The sequence below is a fragment of the Candoia aspera genome, chromosome 10 (genome assembly GCF_035149785.1).
Source record: "Candoia aspera isolate rCanAsp1 chromosome 10, rCanAsp1.hap2, whole genome shotgun sequence".
In the NCBI taxonomy this organism is placed as follows: Eukaryota; Metazoa; Chordata; class Lepidosauria; order Squamata; family Boidae; genus Candoia; species Candoia aspera.
In genome coordinates this window covers 20,934,153-20,952,118 of record NC_086162.1, presented here as the reverse complement: position 1 = coordinate 20,952,118, position 17,966 = coordinate 20,934,153, and the positions used below count along the sequence as shown (strand labels likewise).

Genomic DNA, 17,966 nt, shown 5'->3' with positions numbered 1-17,966 from the left:
TTCGATGGGGATCCCACTACACTCTCCTTTTTTATCACTAACGCTAAGCATTATATGGAGGATTGGGGCCGGAACTTTCGTTCAGAACACGGCAAAATCAATTTTATTGCCAACAAACTGAGAGGGAGGGCAGCTGATTGGTATGTGCAACTGTGCCAGACCGAGGCAACAGAGTTAGAGGACTTCGATGACTTTATGTGGGCACTTAAACAGCATTTCGAAGACCCTCTAGCCCAAGAGACAGCCAAAAATGCCCTGAGGAAACTCTACCAAGGGTCCCTCTCAGTTGCCAATTATGCGCTGGAATTTAAAGCTTTATCAGGGAAGGTGGAAGACTGGTCTGAGCCAACTTTAATTGAAATGTTTAAGCAGGGGCTAGAACCAGAAATCCTTCGTTGGGCACTAGGAAGAGACGATCCTAAGACGCTATACGGGTGGATTCAGTTGGCGGGCAGCGCAGAAAATGCCCTGCAAACCTATGCCCATACTAAAGAGCTTAGACAATCCCGACTTGCCAGAGGAGCGCGCACGACTGGACTTGCCAGCCGCCCCAAACCAAAAGCCTGGGAAGAGGAAAGGGAACGACGGTTCTCCAAAGGTCAATGCCTGAGATGTGGAAAAGAAGGGCATCGCGCCATTTCGTGCCCCAGACGCCGTCCAGAAGAACGGCAGATGAAACCTGCAGTGAAGTCGCCTGCTCTGCCGCGGAAACTGAAAGCTGCCGTCGCAGAACTGGACCCACCAGAACTACCCTTCGGGGAAGAGGAAGAAGAATTGCAATTTGAACAGCCGGCGGGAAAAGCCTACCACCTGCCCTGAAGGGCGCCCTAGGGCAGGTGGAAGAAACCGGGCGTAACCACGATTCGGTGAGTGGAAACTTCCCTACACTGACTGTTAAAGTTAAACTGGGATCAAAAACCAAAACTGTGGAAGTTTGGGCCATGCTCGACTCAGGCTGCTCCCGTTCCCTTATGCACCCTGATGTCGTAGCGGCTCTGGAACTGCCCATGTTTCCTTTGCCAAGACCTATGATCTTCACCCAATTGGATGGAACTATGGCGGGAGGGAAAGCAGTCACTCATTCCACGGGACTGGTCGCCTTGCAGATGGGCTCCCATCAGGAAAAACTGCCATTTGTTGTAGCTCCAGTGGGGGGTCCTCTGGTTATCTTAGGCATGCCCTGGTTTGTGCAACAAACTCCTTTTATCAACTGGCTACATAGAACTGTGACTTTTGCGGATGGATTTTACAAAGTACCCGAAAAAGATCTACTTGAAGACATGGAGGGTGGAGGGGTAGCATACACTACTGTACAAACGCTTCAACCTCTTGAGGGACTGCCCAGTCAATATCAGGATCTTGCTGAGGTATTTGGGGAAAAGGAAGCAGATCGCTTGCCACCCCACCGAAAAACGGACTGTGCCATTGAATTCTTACCAAATGTAAAATTACCTCACCCAAAAATATACCCCATGTCTCCCAAAGAGCTCACTACGCTAAGGGAGTTCATTGACAAAAACCTGGCTAGGGGTTTCATTGAGCCTGCTAACTCCCCGGTGGGAGCCCCTGTCCTATTCAGGCCAAAAAAGGATGGGTCATTAAGGCTTTGTACCGATTTTCGTGGGCTCAATGCGGTCTCAATATTAAATAAATATCCTTTGCCCCTGATCAAAGATATGTTATCACATCTGGCCAGAGGCAAAATCTTCTCAAAACTGGATTTGAGAGAAGCCTATTTTCGTATTCGCATAAGGGAAGGGGATGAGTGGAAAACAGCGTTTAACTGTCCTCTCGGGGCTTTCCAATACAAAGTCTTACCCTTTGGTTTGTCGGGAGCACCTGGGGTTTTTATGCAACTAATCAATGAGGTCTTGCATGACCACCTATTTAAGGGGGTACTGGTATATTTGGATGATGTATTGATTTATACTGAAACCATGTCAGAACATATCCACTTGGTGTGTCAGGTGCTGGCTAAATTGAAAAAAGCAGAGTTGTATGCTAAACTGTCAAAATGTGCCTTCCATCAGTCACAAATTGATTATCTAGGCTATCGAATTTCCGCTAAGGGCATTGAAATGGACCCTGCAAAAGTGGAAGCTATTGTGGCATGGGAGCCTCCCCGTACCAGGAGACAATTACAAAGTTTCCTCGGATTCGCCAATTTTTATCGGGCATTTGCCCAAAATTTTGCTGAAATCGCCCTCCCCCTTACTGAACTGTTAAAAACCAAAGGACAGGGGGATACGCGACGTTCAAAGAACCCAGGAGCGCTCCTTAAATGGACTCCAACCTGTCAGCAGGAGTTCGAAGCGCTCAAACAAATCTTCACCACAGAGCCAATTTTACAGCATCCAGACCCCTCTAAACCATTCGTTGTACAAGTGGATGCTTCTGATTTCTCCATCGGAGCACTCGTGCTACAATCTGACCACTCTGGCGCCTTAAAACCCTGTGCTTACCTCTCGCACAAATTCACCGAAACAGAGAGGAGATGGCATGTTTGGGAAAAAGAGGCTTTTGCTGTAAAAACTGCTTTAGAAACGTGGCGACACTTATTAGAAGGGACTTCCAACCCTTTTGAAGTCTGGACTGACCATAAAAACCTGGAAGCCCTAAGCACCAGTCGCAAACTTAGCCCCAAACAGCTTCGCTGGGCTGAGTTTTTCAGCCACTTTGACTTCACCCTTAAATTCATACCAGGCAAGAAAAACTTTTTGGCTGATGCGCTCTCCCGCCGACCCCAAGATGCTGGCCCAGGGCCAACGGTCCAAGGAACCGTCTGGACCGAAAAACAATTAAGTTTGGCAGCGGTGACGCGCAGTCAGACGCGAGCGCAGCAAATGCAATCTCCAGCCGCTCCACCTCCCAGCCACTCGCCATGCTTGTCAATTCCATCAGATTTGCAACAACAGTTGCTTCTCCACCTTAAAACAGATACTTGGTTACAAACTAATCGAGACACTCTAACTTTCACCGACAATCTTGCCTGGCACAATGATCATCTCTATGTACCCGATGCTTTGCGAAAAACGATACTCCAGCACTGCCACGATGACAAGCTGGCTGGGCATTTTGGCTATTTAAAAACTCTTCACCTTGTTCACCGACAATTCTGGTGGCCAACCTTGCTTAAAGACCTTAAAACTTATGTCACCGCGTGCCCTGTTTGTGCAGCAACAAAGCGCAAAACAGGCAAACCTCAGGGTCTCCTTCAACCCGTCGCCACCCCATCTGTCCCCTGGCAGGACATATCCATGGACTTTATCGTTGATCTACCCCCTAGTCAACGCAAAACAGTCATTTGGGTGGTCAAATATTTTTTCTCGAAGCAAGCCCATTTCATCCCATGCGCTTCTATCCCCACCGCACAACAGCTGGCCCGCCTCTTCCTCGTCCACGTGTACCGCCTCCACGGTATCCCCGCCCGTTTGGTGAGTGACAGAGGCACACAATTTACGTCACAATTCTGGCGGGCATTTTTAAAACTTCTAGGCACCAAACAATCCCTCTCCACCGCGTGGCATCCGGAAACGGACGGCTCTACAGAGGCGGTTAACTCTACACTGGAACAATATCTCAGAGCTTTTGTTAATTACCAACAAGACAATTGGGTCGACTTACTCCCTTTTGCAGAAGTCGCCTATAACAATGCCGTTCATCAAAGCACTGGTCAAGTTCCTTTTAAAACAGTTTTTGGGCGCGATTTCGTTCCTGAACTTCCCCATCCACAACCTCTACCAGCTTCCCTCACTGACTGGGCTGACTCTCTCAAACACTCATGGCTTAACATTCAACAAGCTCTCCTCCATGCCCAGGCTACTTACAAACGCTATGCCGATGCAAAGCGCTCACCTGAACCATCTTTTACTGTCGGGGATAAAGTCTACTTATCAACCAAATTTCTCAAGTCCCCACAACCTTCCAAAAAACTTGGCCCTAAGTTCATGGGTCCTTTTCCAATTGTGGCACAAATTAACCCTGTTACTTTTAAACTTGCTTTGCCTCACAACCTCAAACGTTTACATCCTGTTTTCCATTGTAGTTTACTCAAGCCCTACCTGCCGTCGGACCGCTGGCATCCCCAACCCGTTCCACCACCTCCTCTCATGATTGATAACCAGCAACATTTCGAGGTGACATCCATCCTGGACTCTCGCCGCCAGCGCTCCACTTTGCAGTACCTCGTTCGTTGGAAACATTTCCCTCATCCTGAATGGGTAGCTGCTACAGACGTACTCTCCCCTCGTCTAGTAGCCCAATTTCACTCTGCCTATCCTAACAAACCTGCTCCATAGCATTCTTTTGGGGAGGGGGCGATATGTCATGTTACCCATTTCAGTGTTCTGTTAACATTGTAACGTTTCACATGTCATCTTCTGTTCCGTGTTCATTCGCCCATCCAGGCTTTTTCCATTCCTCCGCCGTCTGTTGTTTTGAGGGCTTGGAATGTATGTTTGGGTTTGCGCTCCTGCTCAAGGTTACTTTCCCAGGCGCGTCTAACAGTTCCTAGAACCTGGGAGGGGGTGCGCACTGATGAGGGATTGGGGCGGAACTTGCTCACAGGCAATGCTTTTAAGTTTGTATTTGGCACGCTTTTGCTCATTCTCAGCTTTCTCTGTATCTGCATACTATTCCTTTAATAAATCAGTTATCTTTAAGCCCGAGCTTGTGAGACTGAGTATTTGGGATTAGGCAACCATTACATAGTGCATATCTACAGGCCTACACATGAAACGAATATAATAATTTTGTAACTTCTGGTCTATATTTGAGCATGAAAGTGCAGGGGTTCCCCGAGGCCTGAGAAATATTTCACGGGTTCCTCCAGGGTCAAAAAGTTGAGAAACGCTGCTCTGGGAAAAATATTTAACACCAGGTGCCACTGGCATTCAACCATGGATGCCCTGCTCAAACAGGGAACTTCACCTTTGATGGACTTCCAACTGTTGCAAAGTGGGCTGGGATATTTAATATCCAAAAAATGGGATTTGAAAAAAACACCACCTCAGACAGAGTCAGGGAAGGCTCACCCACCCCTTTTGCATATGATTTCCCCCCTATGAAAAATAAACGATACCAAGTCATGAAGTTGCAAGAGCAGCTTACTTTTGCAGGAGTGAGGAGGGCAGGAGTTGGCTCTTGACCTGTGTCTCTTTGCCAGAAGTAGGAAGGAACAGATCACCTTCTGCTAACGTTCTTGGCCTTATTTGTAGGATGGAGCTGACCACCGAATGGGTTGGGGCCAAAAAGGCACTACTGGATTTACCTTATTATTTTCACACAAGACTACCTCTGCCCAGATCGGCATGTTTGACAAAGGAGGGTCACTAAGAACAAGCCCGGGTCATAACGGCTCCTCAACGGTCCATGACGGTTGATAGAGGAAAGTCCCTGCTTGGAGCAGCAATGCCTCCTGCTCCCCTCATGTGCTTTATGATCATCATCGAGATAGAGAGATAGAGATAGAGAGAGAGAGAGAGAGAGATAGAGAGATAGACAGAGAGAGAGAGAGAGAGGGATAGAGACAGACAGAGAGAGAGAGAGAGAGAGAGATAGGGAGAGAGGTGCATGCCGTAGTGCTGTAGGACTATTGATAGTCTGGAGATAGATAGTCCTGGGGAAGGAAGGAAGGGCTGTCCTGTGCAAGGGTCTAGTCTCTCTTGTGCCCAAGCCAAAATGGACAGAGCAGGTAGTGACCAGGTGAGCGGAAATGCGCCCACAAGGACTGAAGCAGCCAACAGGAGCACACCAAATCCCTGCCTCTGATCACATCATTGCCAGCCTCATCACTGAGGCATTGCAGATTCTTCTGACAGCAGAATTTGTGTTGAGGGAAGAAGGAAAATGACACTCTAACAGCAGAACAACCGAAGTCAGGTTGCGCCTTTAAAGAGACTGCATTCCTGGAGTGTTTTTACTGTAAAGTAGTACTCTAAAAAGGTTGTTAAGGTGTGGCAAATTGTTGCATGTCATTTGACCATTAAAAATCAGAATAGAAAGTTTATGAATAAAATAAAATGCAATAGTTTTTCTGCATGGCAAAAAGAAACTCATATTGTCATCCCATTGCACCCTTTCTTCTTTCCTGTTCCTCCCAGCAGCACAGGGTTAAGATCCAGGTTCAGCTGGGCCACAATATTCCCCCACAAGGCCTTACTGGGAGTGGTGCGACAGCACAAAGCTCTTCTTTAGGAAAAGCAATGGAGCTGGGAGTTCTAGGTTGTCCCTCTGAACCCCCAGACAGAAGGCAAGGTATCAATCTAACCAGTGATGTAGATTTCCAGGAGCATTGTGAATGAAAAGGTAGTGCTCCCACTGGATCAGACTTCTCCATCTTTCATGAACTTGGCCCTCTCTCATTTCTTCTCGCCCACAAGAAGTACATTACTTGGAGGCTCCAGCTTGCCATCCCTGGTCTATAGTCTGGAAAGCTGATCCGACCTTCCCTTTTTCTTCTCAGCAGCTGTACGTAAAGCCCAAGAGTCGAAGGGAGGAGAGATAAAGGAAAGAACATCTGGGATGAGCCCCTCTGGGAAATCCCTTTGATATCATAACATGGTAATGAAGAAGAAACAATAAGCCAAGCCTGGCTAGTTGGAAGCTGTAGCTGGAAGGAATGGAGCAAAAAAGGAAACATAACACCCTGATGTGCAAATAGATACTTTGCCTTATTATGTTGAACAGGGCCATTTCCATTCTTTTTCACATTGAGTGAATGCAAATACATTTTAATGTCAGAGTTTGGGAAAAACTTTTTGATGACTTGATTAGCTCTAATGATTGAAACTAATTCAAACATTAAAAGCAATCAAATTGTCCTGATGCAAAAACAATTTCCCAAAGGTAAAATCAAAACTTCTTTGGGGTTAAATTACAGCTCAGTCCTTCAAATGAGCCCCATCCTTAATTCTTTGGGACTCAGATGCTTTTTCAATACAGGAAACCAAGATCAGTTAAAGATGTTGGTCAGCTGGATTCCAATAAGACCAGACAGAAGGAGGGTAACTGTGAAGCTTCTTTGAATTGATCATGAAATACCTGTAGCTTTCTCCAGGCTGATGGCCAGAATTTGAAACACGAAGTTTTGACTTGTGGCTATAGTGTCACCAGGAGCAATGGTCTTTGCTTCAGTTGTAGTACAACCTCTACCATAGAACAAGATTTTTACAGAACCTGGAAAAGAGGAAAAGAGGACAAGTAGCCTCAAGTAATTGCTGCTAATACAAAGGAAAAGCTTCAAGTCTTAGTGACTCCATGGACACGTTGATGTAGTTTTCAGAGCAGCACCACAGAAGTGGTTTCCCATTGCCTTGTGCCAAGAGTTGTTCCTGGCTTTCCAGTGGAGCTCATCCAAAAGCTACACAAAAATGTACACACATACACCCACACACAGGTTTGGATCTGCTCCCAAACAGTGGGAAATGGCAGGACACATGACTAGCCCAGTGAGATCACTAAGTGGTTCTTGTCCTACAAGGGACTGTCTGCAGTTACGTCCTTATATTACTAGGTGCTTGCAAAGAACTACAGCCAAGACAAAATTTGCAGTTAAGTTGAAGACATTCAGAAATTTAATTCTGTCTGTCAGCCACAACTAAATGTCTTATGTGAACCTAGCCAGCCACTTCCTCACTCCAAGTGTTTTGGTTTCAGTTTTACCATCAGATAACTCCCCAGTAATGTTCATGCACTGGTCCTCTGATTCCGGACATCTGATAGTTTGGGCATTGCAGGAGGCGGAAGAGAAATTAAAACAGGCGGGGCACTCCAAATTGCTGGTTTTCGTGTCTCCGCTAGGAACTGTGGAGAAGGAGATAAGCATAAGAAATAGTTGAATCAGCAATCTTGTAACTAAAAAAAAGCACATTATTTCCAAAAACAAGAAACATTTCCTGGGAAATCAAGATGACCCCTCCTCCTGGTTTAAGGAAGCCCATTAAAAGAAGCAGGCCTTGGGGGCCAGAATGGTGGGACCTGTTCCCTCTAGCAGTAGGAGTTGTTGTTTGCTTCTGGGCATGACATTTTCCCTACTGCCTCTTTCTAAGTATTGCTCTTTTTCTGCCGTGTGCTTGCTGCTCTCTTATTAATATGTATTGTCTGTGTAATGAAGAGGGAATTCCAAGAGTAATGGATTCATTGACAGTACAGGTAGTCCCCCCTTAACAACCATTTGCTTAGTGATGGTTCGGACATATGATGGTGCTGAAAAAACTGACTTGTGAGCACTCCTCACACTTATGACCGTTGCAGCGTCCCTGCAGTCATGTGGTCATGATTTGGGTTCTTGGCAACCAGTTTGCATTTGTGACCGTCACAGCATCCTGTAGTCACGTGACCACCATTTCTACCAGCCGGCTTCTAACAAGCAAAAACAATGGGGAACCATGTGATTCGCTTAATGACCATGTGCTTTGCATAATGCCTGTGGTGATTTGTTTAATGACTGCCACAAAAAAGCTCGTAAAATTGGGTCGGATTCGCTTACTAACTGCTTCTCAGCTGCATAACTTTGGACATCCTTTCAAGGGCAGCAAAGATTTCAATACTGGGTAAAACTCTGCAACACTGTTGGAAGCCTTGAAGGACCAGGCTGAGGACAGATAATCATGCAGAAAACCTATCTATGTGGTCACTAGGAGTTGTCACTGATTTGATCACACATAATCAAAATTCAGGAGCAAATTATTAAGCCATTGGCTTGTGAGCATTTAGAACAGAACACATTGCTTGGCAGAGGCCAATATGGGTTTATCAAGAATAAATCACAGCAAACCAGCCCAAGAAACTGACATTCCGGTCCCAATTCTGGTAGTTCAGCAAGGACTACCTGTACAATTCAAGAGAAAAAGCTTCTTCTGGAGGACTTTAGAAACTCTGGTCCATAAGTTCTTGTTACTGTCTTCCAAACATCCCTAATGCCCAATTAAGCCTTGTTGGATGAAGTTTCCCTCTGAATTCCGAGACTGACTTTTGGGCTTCTGGCTTTGTGCGATGCCTCCTCTCTTTCTTAAGCCTTCTATAAGTTTTTTTCTTGGACTGATAACTCTCTTGGGAGTCACTGGGTTTCTCTACTCCTGACTTGGTTCATCATCGAGGCTTCAAGCCAAATGTTGAAAGTACAGATCAGTCTTAGAAATTTTCTGTCCAGTTTTATGCAACACACTGAACGATTTCAGGGGTGGAAATACTGTGACATGTGATCTTGCTCATCTGGGTCACAGGAAAGTTGGGAATCCAAAACAGTGGGGACGGGGTGTAACTGCAAGTTCAACTTTCCTTTCTGGTCTATTGTGTTACATCAATCAAGAAACCATTGAGGCATGAGATACTAGCCAATCCCTGTCTGGTCTGTTCTTCATGAAAACCATGATGGTGTGGTGGTGTGGCTGAAGAAGCTCCATTACAGACCTGACTGCCACATTTTGGTACCCAAATGTGTAAGACCGAGTCCCTGTAGTTTTCAATATGACACCCGTGCATTGCCAAAATCCTTGTCCTACTTAAGCTTTTTAAATATTATTTTTCATTTTAACACCTTGAATAGCAACCAAACCTTTACCACCCCCACCTTAGGGGGTGTCTTTCGTTTCCCTTTCATTAAGAAGGATGCCTCTTAGTCCTACTGAGGTCTCCTTGAAACATAAAAATGCTGAATGGCCACAGCCGGGGTCTTAGTTTGGAAGCCCAGAAAAAGCAAACAGCAAGTCAGAATTCTGTGTAGTATGGGGAGGCTTGAGGGATCAATAGGAATATTTGTGAGTTTGCCTTGTGATAAAAGGTTCCTCAGTGATTAGACGCATCCCCCACAGAAGCCACTCTCTGAATGGGGAAACCACAGAGGCTGTTTTATGGAAGCATCCCGCAGATTCTCAGTATTCCAGGGGTGCTCAACACCACCACGATATTGGGGTCCCAGGCCTTAGCTGACCTGCTGAATTGCTATTGCATGAACTGCAGTCCATGCCTGACCCACATACCTTCAGGAACAGTATTGCAGTTGTCTGTCTCACAGCATTTGGTAGCCGTCCTGAAATATTTGTCTTCTCCAAATGTGAATTTTATGTTGAGTTCTTTGCATGATGGAAGGCAGCTTTGTAAGCTGTAGTTTTCCACCGCCCCAGTTACTATAAAGGAAGCAATACAGTAGTTCCAGTAATGCACTGTCAAAGCATCGGGATTAGCTGGTTTTGGAAAATAACCAAGGTGCTAAAATATCTCTGCACTTGGGGGCTGGGGGTGGGGGGGAGAGGTTGATTGATCTCCCATCTGCAGTTGGGGCCTGGAGAGAGGAGGAGACTCCCCTCCCCTGAACCCTGGTTTATACCGACGCTGTTTCACCTCCCACCATGGCAACCTCTGTCTGCCTCCTCTGGTTCCACCTCCCCCCTCCCCTGACCTTCTTCCCCACCGCTGGCATCAACATTTTTTCACACTCTCGGACCCACTTTCCACAACGCACATAAGCCATTTCCCATCTCGGGTCTCAGAGCCTGTTCCAGGGTCTTCCAACCCTTGTTGTGACCAAACAACAGGAAGCAGGGCAGCCTTTACAGCAGGAAAGCTTGGGGATTGGAGGGAGGTATGATAAGTCAATCATAGCGAAATGGCCTTCGCTGGGTAAATGAGGTGTCGGTGGGTGGGTGGGTGGTGACATGGCGTGCTAATGATGCCATAAAGCTCGTCCAGTGCTCAGGAGGCTAGGAACTCTTTGAAGGAAATCAGCAGGATGACAAAAAGCTTTCCTAGTGCCGAACACAAATCCTTCCCATTGTGCTTCTCCAGAATAGATACTCTATTCTTGCCCCATCCCAGATCCAGGTTGATGGAAAGACTCTGCCACATGCGACTCTATTGTAACTTCCATAAGGACAGTCAAAATAATTATATCTTCCTCTTACTCTATCCATACCCAGGGAGAATGAGTAAATACTATACAAACCCCCTGCCTGCAGTTAGAAAAACGTTTATAACCGTACAGTAGCTAAATGTTGTGTGGCCAGAATAAAAATAAAGCAACGGCTGATGCAAGGCTGAACAATGTGGTTTTTCCTTTTAAAATAGGTTTATATGTAAACTGCTGGTCATTGATCAAAATAAATTAAGAATTGTTGTGCTTCAATGGCTGAGGAGCAGGTGTGACTAAGCTGGGTCATGATATGTCTGATAGGGTTAAGATGTCACGGGAACAGGATTATCTCTTTTCCTGGAACAGTACTATAAAGAGTCTGTGATATTTTGTTAGAAACACAGTGATGCTTGGCACACATTTCTCTGTTTAGCCAGCAGATTGAAAAGAAATGCTGGTTTACTGATGTAAGAGTGAAGCAGGAGCTGCAACTTTAATCCAGCTTGGGGTGAAATTGCTTTCAAAATAATGCAGTGGACAGGTCATAAGATTATCTCTCCATTTGAGGGTGTACTGTATGATGTATATGAAGGCACCTATTTCAGTTCCTGGGCCCCTTCCTCTTAACTTTTCCACACCTCCTGCTTTTTGCAAATCCATGCATCCATAGCAGGCCTCATTCTTCTCTCCGGTTCCCCACTCTTAAAGGCCTCTTAACATTTTGTTCACCATATTTGGCCACCTTGATAGACCCAAAAGCTACTGGAACGTGTTCCCAGAGGCATATGCACTTACCAATGGTATTTTCTTCATTTTGTGAATAGCATTTGGTCCCGATACAAGTCTTAGATTGTGTTGTAGAGTCATGACAGGTGAGATCTGTGGGCTTTTCTGAAGAGAAGAAGAAGGAATAAAAATTATTAGTTTTTTTCCTCACCTTAAAAGAATTCTTTTGTTATAATTCCTCTGAGATGGTATATATTCTTTCTTCTAAATAACCATGGAAGAAATGCTGCACCCACCGGACATGCCAGCGATATAAAACCTGTAGAGAAGGTTTCTTCAGCAAAGGATCGTTACCTTGTCGTGGTGCTGGAGCTTGAGCACCTCAATGATGCCATGAGCTAAACCGTGAAGGGCCACCCAAGACGGAAAGGTCATGACAGAGAGGTCAGACTAAATGAGATCCCTGGGGAAGGTAATGGCAACCCACCCCAGGATTCTTGCCATGAAAACTCAATGGATCAGTACAACCAGAGATATGTCGGTATACCATCGGAAGATGAGACCCCCAGGTCGGAAGATGGTCAAAATGCTACTGGGGAGGAACCAAGGATGAGCTCAACTAGCCCCAGACGTGATGACGCAGCTAGCTCAAAGCCGAAAGGACGGCTAGCGGCCGACGGTGCTGGTGGTGAACGGCGAATCCGATGTTCTAAGGATCAACACACCATTGGAACCTGGAATGTAAGATCTATGAGCCAGGGCAAATTGGATGTGGTTATTGGTGAGATGTCAAGATTAAAGATAGACATTTTGGGCGTCAGTGAACTGAAATGGACTGGAATGGGCCACTTCACATCAATGACCACCAGATCTACTACTGTGGACAAGAGGACCACAGAAGAAATGGAGTAGCCTTCATAATTAATAGTAAAGTGGCTAAAGCAGTGCTTGGATACAACCCAAAAAACGACAGAATGATCTCAATTCGAATTCAGGGCAAGCCATCTAATATCACAGTGATCCAAATATACGCCCCAACCACAAATGCTGAAGAAGTTGAAGTAGAGCAGTTCTATGAGGATCTGCAGCACCTACTGGACAACACACCTAAAAGAGATGTTATTTTCATCACGGGAGACTGGAATGCTAAGGTGGGCAGTCAAATGACACCTGGAATTACAGGTAAGTATGGCCTGGGAGAACAAAACGAAGCAGGACATAGGCTGATAGAATTTTGCCAAGACAATTCACTCTGCATAACAAACACTCTCTTCCAACAACCTAAGAGATGGCTTTACACATGGACTTCACCAGATGGACAACACCGAAATCAGATTGACTACATCCTTTGCAGCCAAAGGTGGCGGACATCTGTACAGTCGGTAAAAACAAGACCTGGAGCTGACTGTAGTTCAGATCACGAACTTCTTCTTGCACAATTTAGGATCAGACTAAAGAGATTAGGGAAGACCCACAGATCAGCTAGATATGAGCTCACTAATATTCCTAAGGAATATGCAGTGGAGGTGAAGAATAGATTTAAGGGACTGGACTTAGTAGATAGGGTCCCGGAAGAACTATGGACAGAAGTTCACAGCATTGTTCAGGAGGCGGCAACAAAATACATCCCAAAGAAAGAGAAAACCAAGAAGGCAAAATGGCTGTCTGCTGAGACACTAGGAGTAGCCCAAGAAAGAAGGAAAGCAAAAGGCAACAGTGATAGGGGGAGATATGCCCAATTAAATGCAAAATTCCAGAGGTTAGCCAGAAGAGATAAGGAATTATTTTTAAACAAGCAATGCGTGGAAGTGGAAGAAGACAATAGAATGGAAGGACAAGAGACCTCTTCCAGAAAATTATAAACATCGGAGGTAAATTCCAGGCCAAAATGGGTATGATCAAAAACAAAGATGGCAAGGACCTAACAGAAGAAGAAGAGATCAAGAAAAGGTGGCAAGAATATACAGAAGACCTGTATAGGAAGGATAACAATATCGGGGATAGCTTTGACAGTGTGGTCAGTGAGCTAGAGCCAGACATCCTGAAGAGTGAGGTTGAGTGGGCCTTAAGAAGCATTGCTAATAACAAGGCAGCAGGAGACGACGGCATCCCAACTGAACTGTTCAAAATCTTGCAAGATGATGCTGTCAAGGTAATGCATGCTATATGCCAGCAAATTTGGAAAACACAAGAATGGCCATCAGATTGGAAAAAATCAACTTATATCCCCATACCAAAAAAGGGAAACACTAAAGAATGTTCAAACTATCGAACAGTGGCACTCATTTCACATGCCAGTAAGGTAATGCTCAAGATCCTGCAAGGTAGACTTCAGCAATTCATGGAGCGAGAATTGCCAGATGTACAAGCTGGGTTTAGAAAAGGCAGAGGAACTAGAGACCAAATTGCCAATATCCGATGGATAATGGAAAAAGCCAGGGAGTTTCAGAAAAACGTCTATTTCTGTTTTATTGACTATTCTAAAGCCTTTGACTGTGTGGACCATAACAAATTGTGGCAAGTTCTTAGTGGTATGGGGATACCAAGTCATCTTGTCTGCCTCCTGAAGAATCTGTATAACGACCAAGTAGCAACAGTAAGAACAGACCACGGAACAACGGACTGGTTTAAGATTGGGAAAGGAGTATGGCAGGGCTGTATACTCTCACCCTACCTATTCAATTTGTACGCAGAACACATCATGTGACATGCTGGGCTTGAGGAATCCAAGGCTGGAGTTAAAATTGCTGGAAGAAACATTAACAATCTCAGATATGCAGATGATACCACTTTGATGGCTGAAAGTGAAGAGGACCTGAGGAGCCTTATGATGAAGGTGAAAGAAGAAAGTGCAAAAGCTGGCTTGCAGCTAAACCTCAAAAAAACCAAGATTATGGCAACCAGCTTGATTGATAACTGGCAAATAGAGGGAGAAAATGTAGAAGCAGTGAAAGACTTTGTATTCCTAGGTGCAAAGATTACTGCAGATGCTGACTGCAGTCAGGAAATCAGAAGATGCTTAATCCTTGGGAGAAGAGCAATGACAAATCTCGATCAAATAGTTAAGAGCAGAGACATCACACTGACAACAAAGGCCCGCATAGTTAAAGCAATGGTGTTCCCTGTAGTAACATATGGCTGCGAGAGCTGGACCATAAGGAAGGCTGAGAGAAGGAAGATCGATGCTTTTGAACTGTGGTGTTGGAGGAAAATTCTGAGAGTGCCTTGGACTGCAAGAAGATCAAACCAGTCCATCCTCCAGGAAATCAAGCCAGACTGCTCACTTGAGGGAATGCTATTAAAGGCAAAACTGAAATACTTTGGCCACATAATGAGAAGACAGGACACCCTGGAGAAGATGCTGATGCTGGGGAGAGTGGAAGGCAAAAGGAAGAGGGGCCGACCAAGGGCAAGGTGGATGGATGATATTCTAGAGGTGACGGACTCGTCCCTGGGGGAGCTGGGGGTGCTGACAACCGACAGGAAGCTCTGGCGTGGGCTGGTCCATGAAGTCACGAAGAGTTGGAAGCGACTAAACGAATAAAGAACAAAAGAGAAGTTTTTGGCAAGGCATGCTATGTTTCATGCTCTGGCTTTTGTTGTTGTGGAGTTTTGGAGTTTGATAGATTTAGAGCAAATCTTTGGAATAAGGAGGGACTGAAAGCTGCGAAGGATTCATGTGTAGAAGGAAAGGAGTTCAGCAAAAGGCCTAGAGGTGCTCAAGAAGAACAGCTTTTCCTCCCTGGGTGAATGAGGCAGAGAAGCACCAGGCAATCTTAACTTAGAATCAGCAGGAACACGACATATCTGCCTGCCACGGCTGACCCAGCCAGCCACTCTCTGGGACAGGGTTTCTCAGACAGGGTTCCCTGGCACCCTCAGGTTCCGCAAGAGTTCACTAGGGATTCCCTGGGAGGTCACGATTTATTTTAAAATAATTTCAAATTCGGGCAAATTCACATTAAAGAGGTAAGTTTTATTCTTTATTTTTAGTATAAGAAGACTGTTAGTGTATATATACAGGCCTACACATGAAACGAATATAATAATTTTGTAACTTCTGGTCTATATTTGAGCATGAAAGTGCAGGGGTTCCCCGAGGCCTGAGAAATATTTCACGGGTTCCCCCAGGGTCAAAATGTTGAAAAAGGCTGCTCTGGGAAAAATATTTAACACCAGGTGCCGCTGGCGTTCAACCAAGGATGCCCTGCTCAAACAGGGAACTTCACCTTTGATGCTCTTCCAACTGTTGCAAAGTGGGCTGGGATATTTAATATCCAAAAAATGGGATTTGAAAAAAACACCACCTCAGACAGAGTCAGGGAAGGCTCACCCACCCCTTTTGCAAATGATTTCCCCCCTACGAAAAATAAACAATACCAAGACATGAAGTTGCAAGAGCAGCTTACTTTTGCAGGAGTGAGGAGGGCAGGAGTTGGCTCTTGACCTGTGTCTCTTTGCCAGAAGTAGGAAGGAACAGATCACCTTCTGCTAACGTTCTTGGCCTTATTTGTAGGATGGAGCTGACCACCGAATGGGTTGGGGCCAAAAAGGCACTACTGGATTTACCTTATTATTTTCACACAAGACTACCTCTGCCCAGATCGGCATGTTTGACAAAGGAGGGTCACTAAGAACAAGCCGGTGTCATAACGGCTCCTCAACGGTCCATGACGGTTGATAGAGGAAAGTCCCTGCTTGGAGCAGCAATGCCTCCTGCTCCCCTCATGTGCTTTATGATCATCATCGAGATAGAGAGATAGAGATAGAGATAGAGAGAGAGAGAGATAGAGAGATAGACAGAGAGAGAGAGAGAGAGGGATAGAGACAGACAGAGAGAGAGAGAGAGAGAGAGATAGGGAGAGAGACAGAGACAGAGAGAGAGAGAGGGAGAGAGAGAGAGAGAGAGAGAAGGAGAGGGAGAGAGACAGGGATAGAGACAGAGACAGAGACAGAGAGAGGGAGAGAGATAGGGAGAGAGGTGCATGCCGTAGTGCTGTAGGACTATTGATAGTCTGGAGATAGATAGTCCTGGGGAAGGAAGGAAGGGCTGTTCTGTGCAAGGGTCTAGTCTCTCTTGTGCCCAAGCCAAAATGGACAGAGCAGGTAGTGACCAGGTGAGCGGAAATGTGCCCACAAGGACGGAAGCAGCCAACAGGAGCACACCAAATCCCTGCCTCTGATCACATCACTGCCAGCCTCATCACTGAGGCATTGCAGATTCTTCTGACAGCAGAATTTGTGTTGAGGGAAGAAGGAAAATGACACTCTAACAGCAGAACAACCGAAGTCAGGTTGCGCCTTTAAAGAGACTGCATTCCTGGAGTGTTTTTACTGTAAAGTAGTACTCTAAAAAGGTTGTTAAGGTGTGGCAAATTGTTGCATGTCATTTGACCATTAAAAATCAGAATAGAAAGTTTATGAATAAAATAAAATGCAATAGTTTTTCTGCATGGCAAAAAGAAACTCATATTGTCATCCCATTGCACCCTTTCTTCTTTCCTGTTCCTCCCAGCAGCACAGGGTTAAGATCCAGGTTCAGCTGGGCCACAATATTTCCCCACAAGGCCTTACTGGGAGTGGTGCGACAGCACAAAGCTCTTCTTTAGGAAAAGCAATGGAGCTGGGAGTTCTAGGTTGTCCCTCTGAACCCCCAGAAGGAAGGCAAGGTATCAATCTAACCAGTGATGTAGATTTCCAGGAGCATTGTGAATGAAAAGGTAGTGCTCCCACTGGATCAGACTTCTCCATCTTTCATGAACTTGGCCCTCTCTCATTTCTTCTCGCCCACAAGAAGTACATTACTTGGAGGCTCCAGCTTGCCATCCCTGGTCTATAGTCTGGAAAGACCTTCCATTTTCCTTCTCAGCAGCTGTACGTAAAGCCCAAGAGTCGAAGGGAGGAGAGATAAAGGAAAGAACATCTGGGATGAGCCCCTCTGGGAAATCCCTTTGATATCATAACATGGTAATGAAGAAGAAACAATAAGCCAAGCCTGGCTAGTTGGAAGCTGTAGCTGGAAGGAATGGAGCAAAAAAGGAAACATAACACCCTGATGTGCAAATAGATACTTTGCCTTATTATGTTGAACAGGGCCATTTCCATTCTTTTTCACATTGAGTGAATGCAAATACATTTTAATGTCAGAGTTTGGGAAAAACCTTTTGGTGACTTGATTAGATATAATGATTGAAACTATTTAAAATATGAAAAACAATCAAATGGTATTGACACAAAAACATGATTTCCCAAAGGTAAGATCAAAACTTCTTTGGGGTTAAATTACAATCCAAACCTCGGAATTAGCCCCATCCTTAATTCTTTGGGACTCAGATGCTTTTTCAATACAGGAAACCAAGATCAGTTAAAGATGTTGGTCAGCTGGATTCCA

The 17,966-nt window shown here is 45.3% G+C and overlaps 1 protein-coding gene across 1 annotated transcript in view; it reads right to left on the bottom strand.

The window, feature by feature from the left end:
* LOC134503526 (phospholipase A2 inhibitor and Ly6/PLAUR domain-containing protein-like) overlaps positions 1–17,966 on the bottom strand; it is a 137,591-nt gene that overhangs the window by 95,860 nt on the left and 23,765 nt on the right. The window contains exon 2 of the mRNA XM_063312328.1: positions 11,645–11,740. Within this exon, the coding sequence (XP_063168398.1) occupies positions 11,645–11,740 (96 nt within the window). The remainder of the gene's footprint in view (positions 1–11,644; positions 11,741–17,966) is intronic.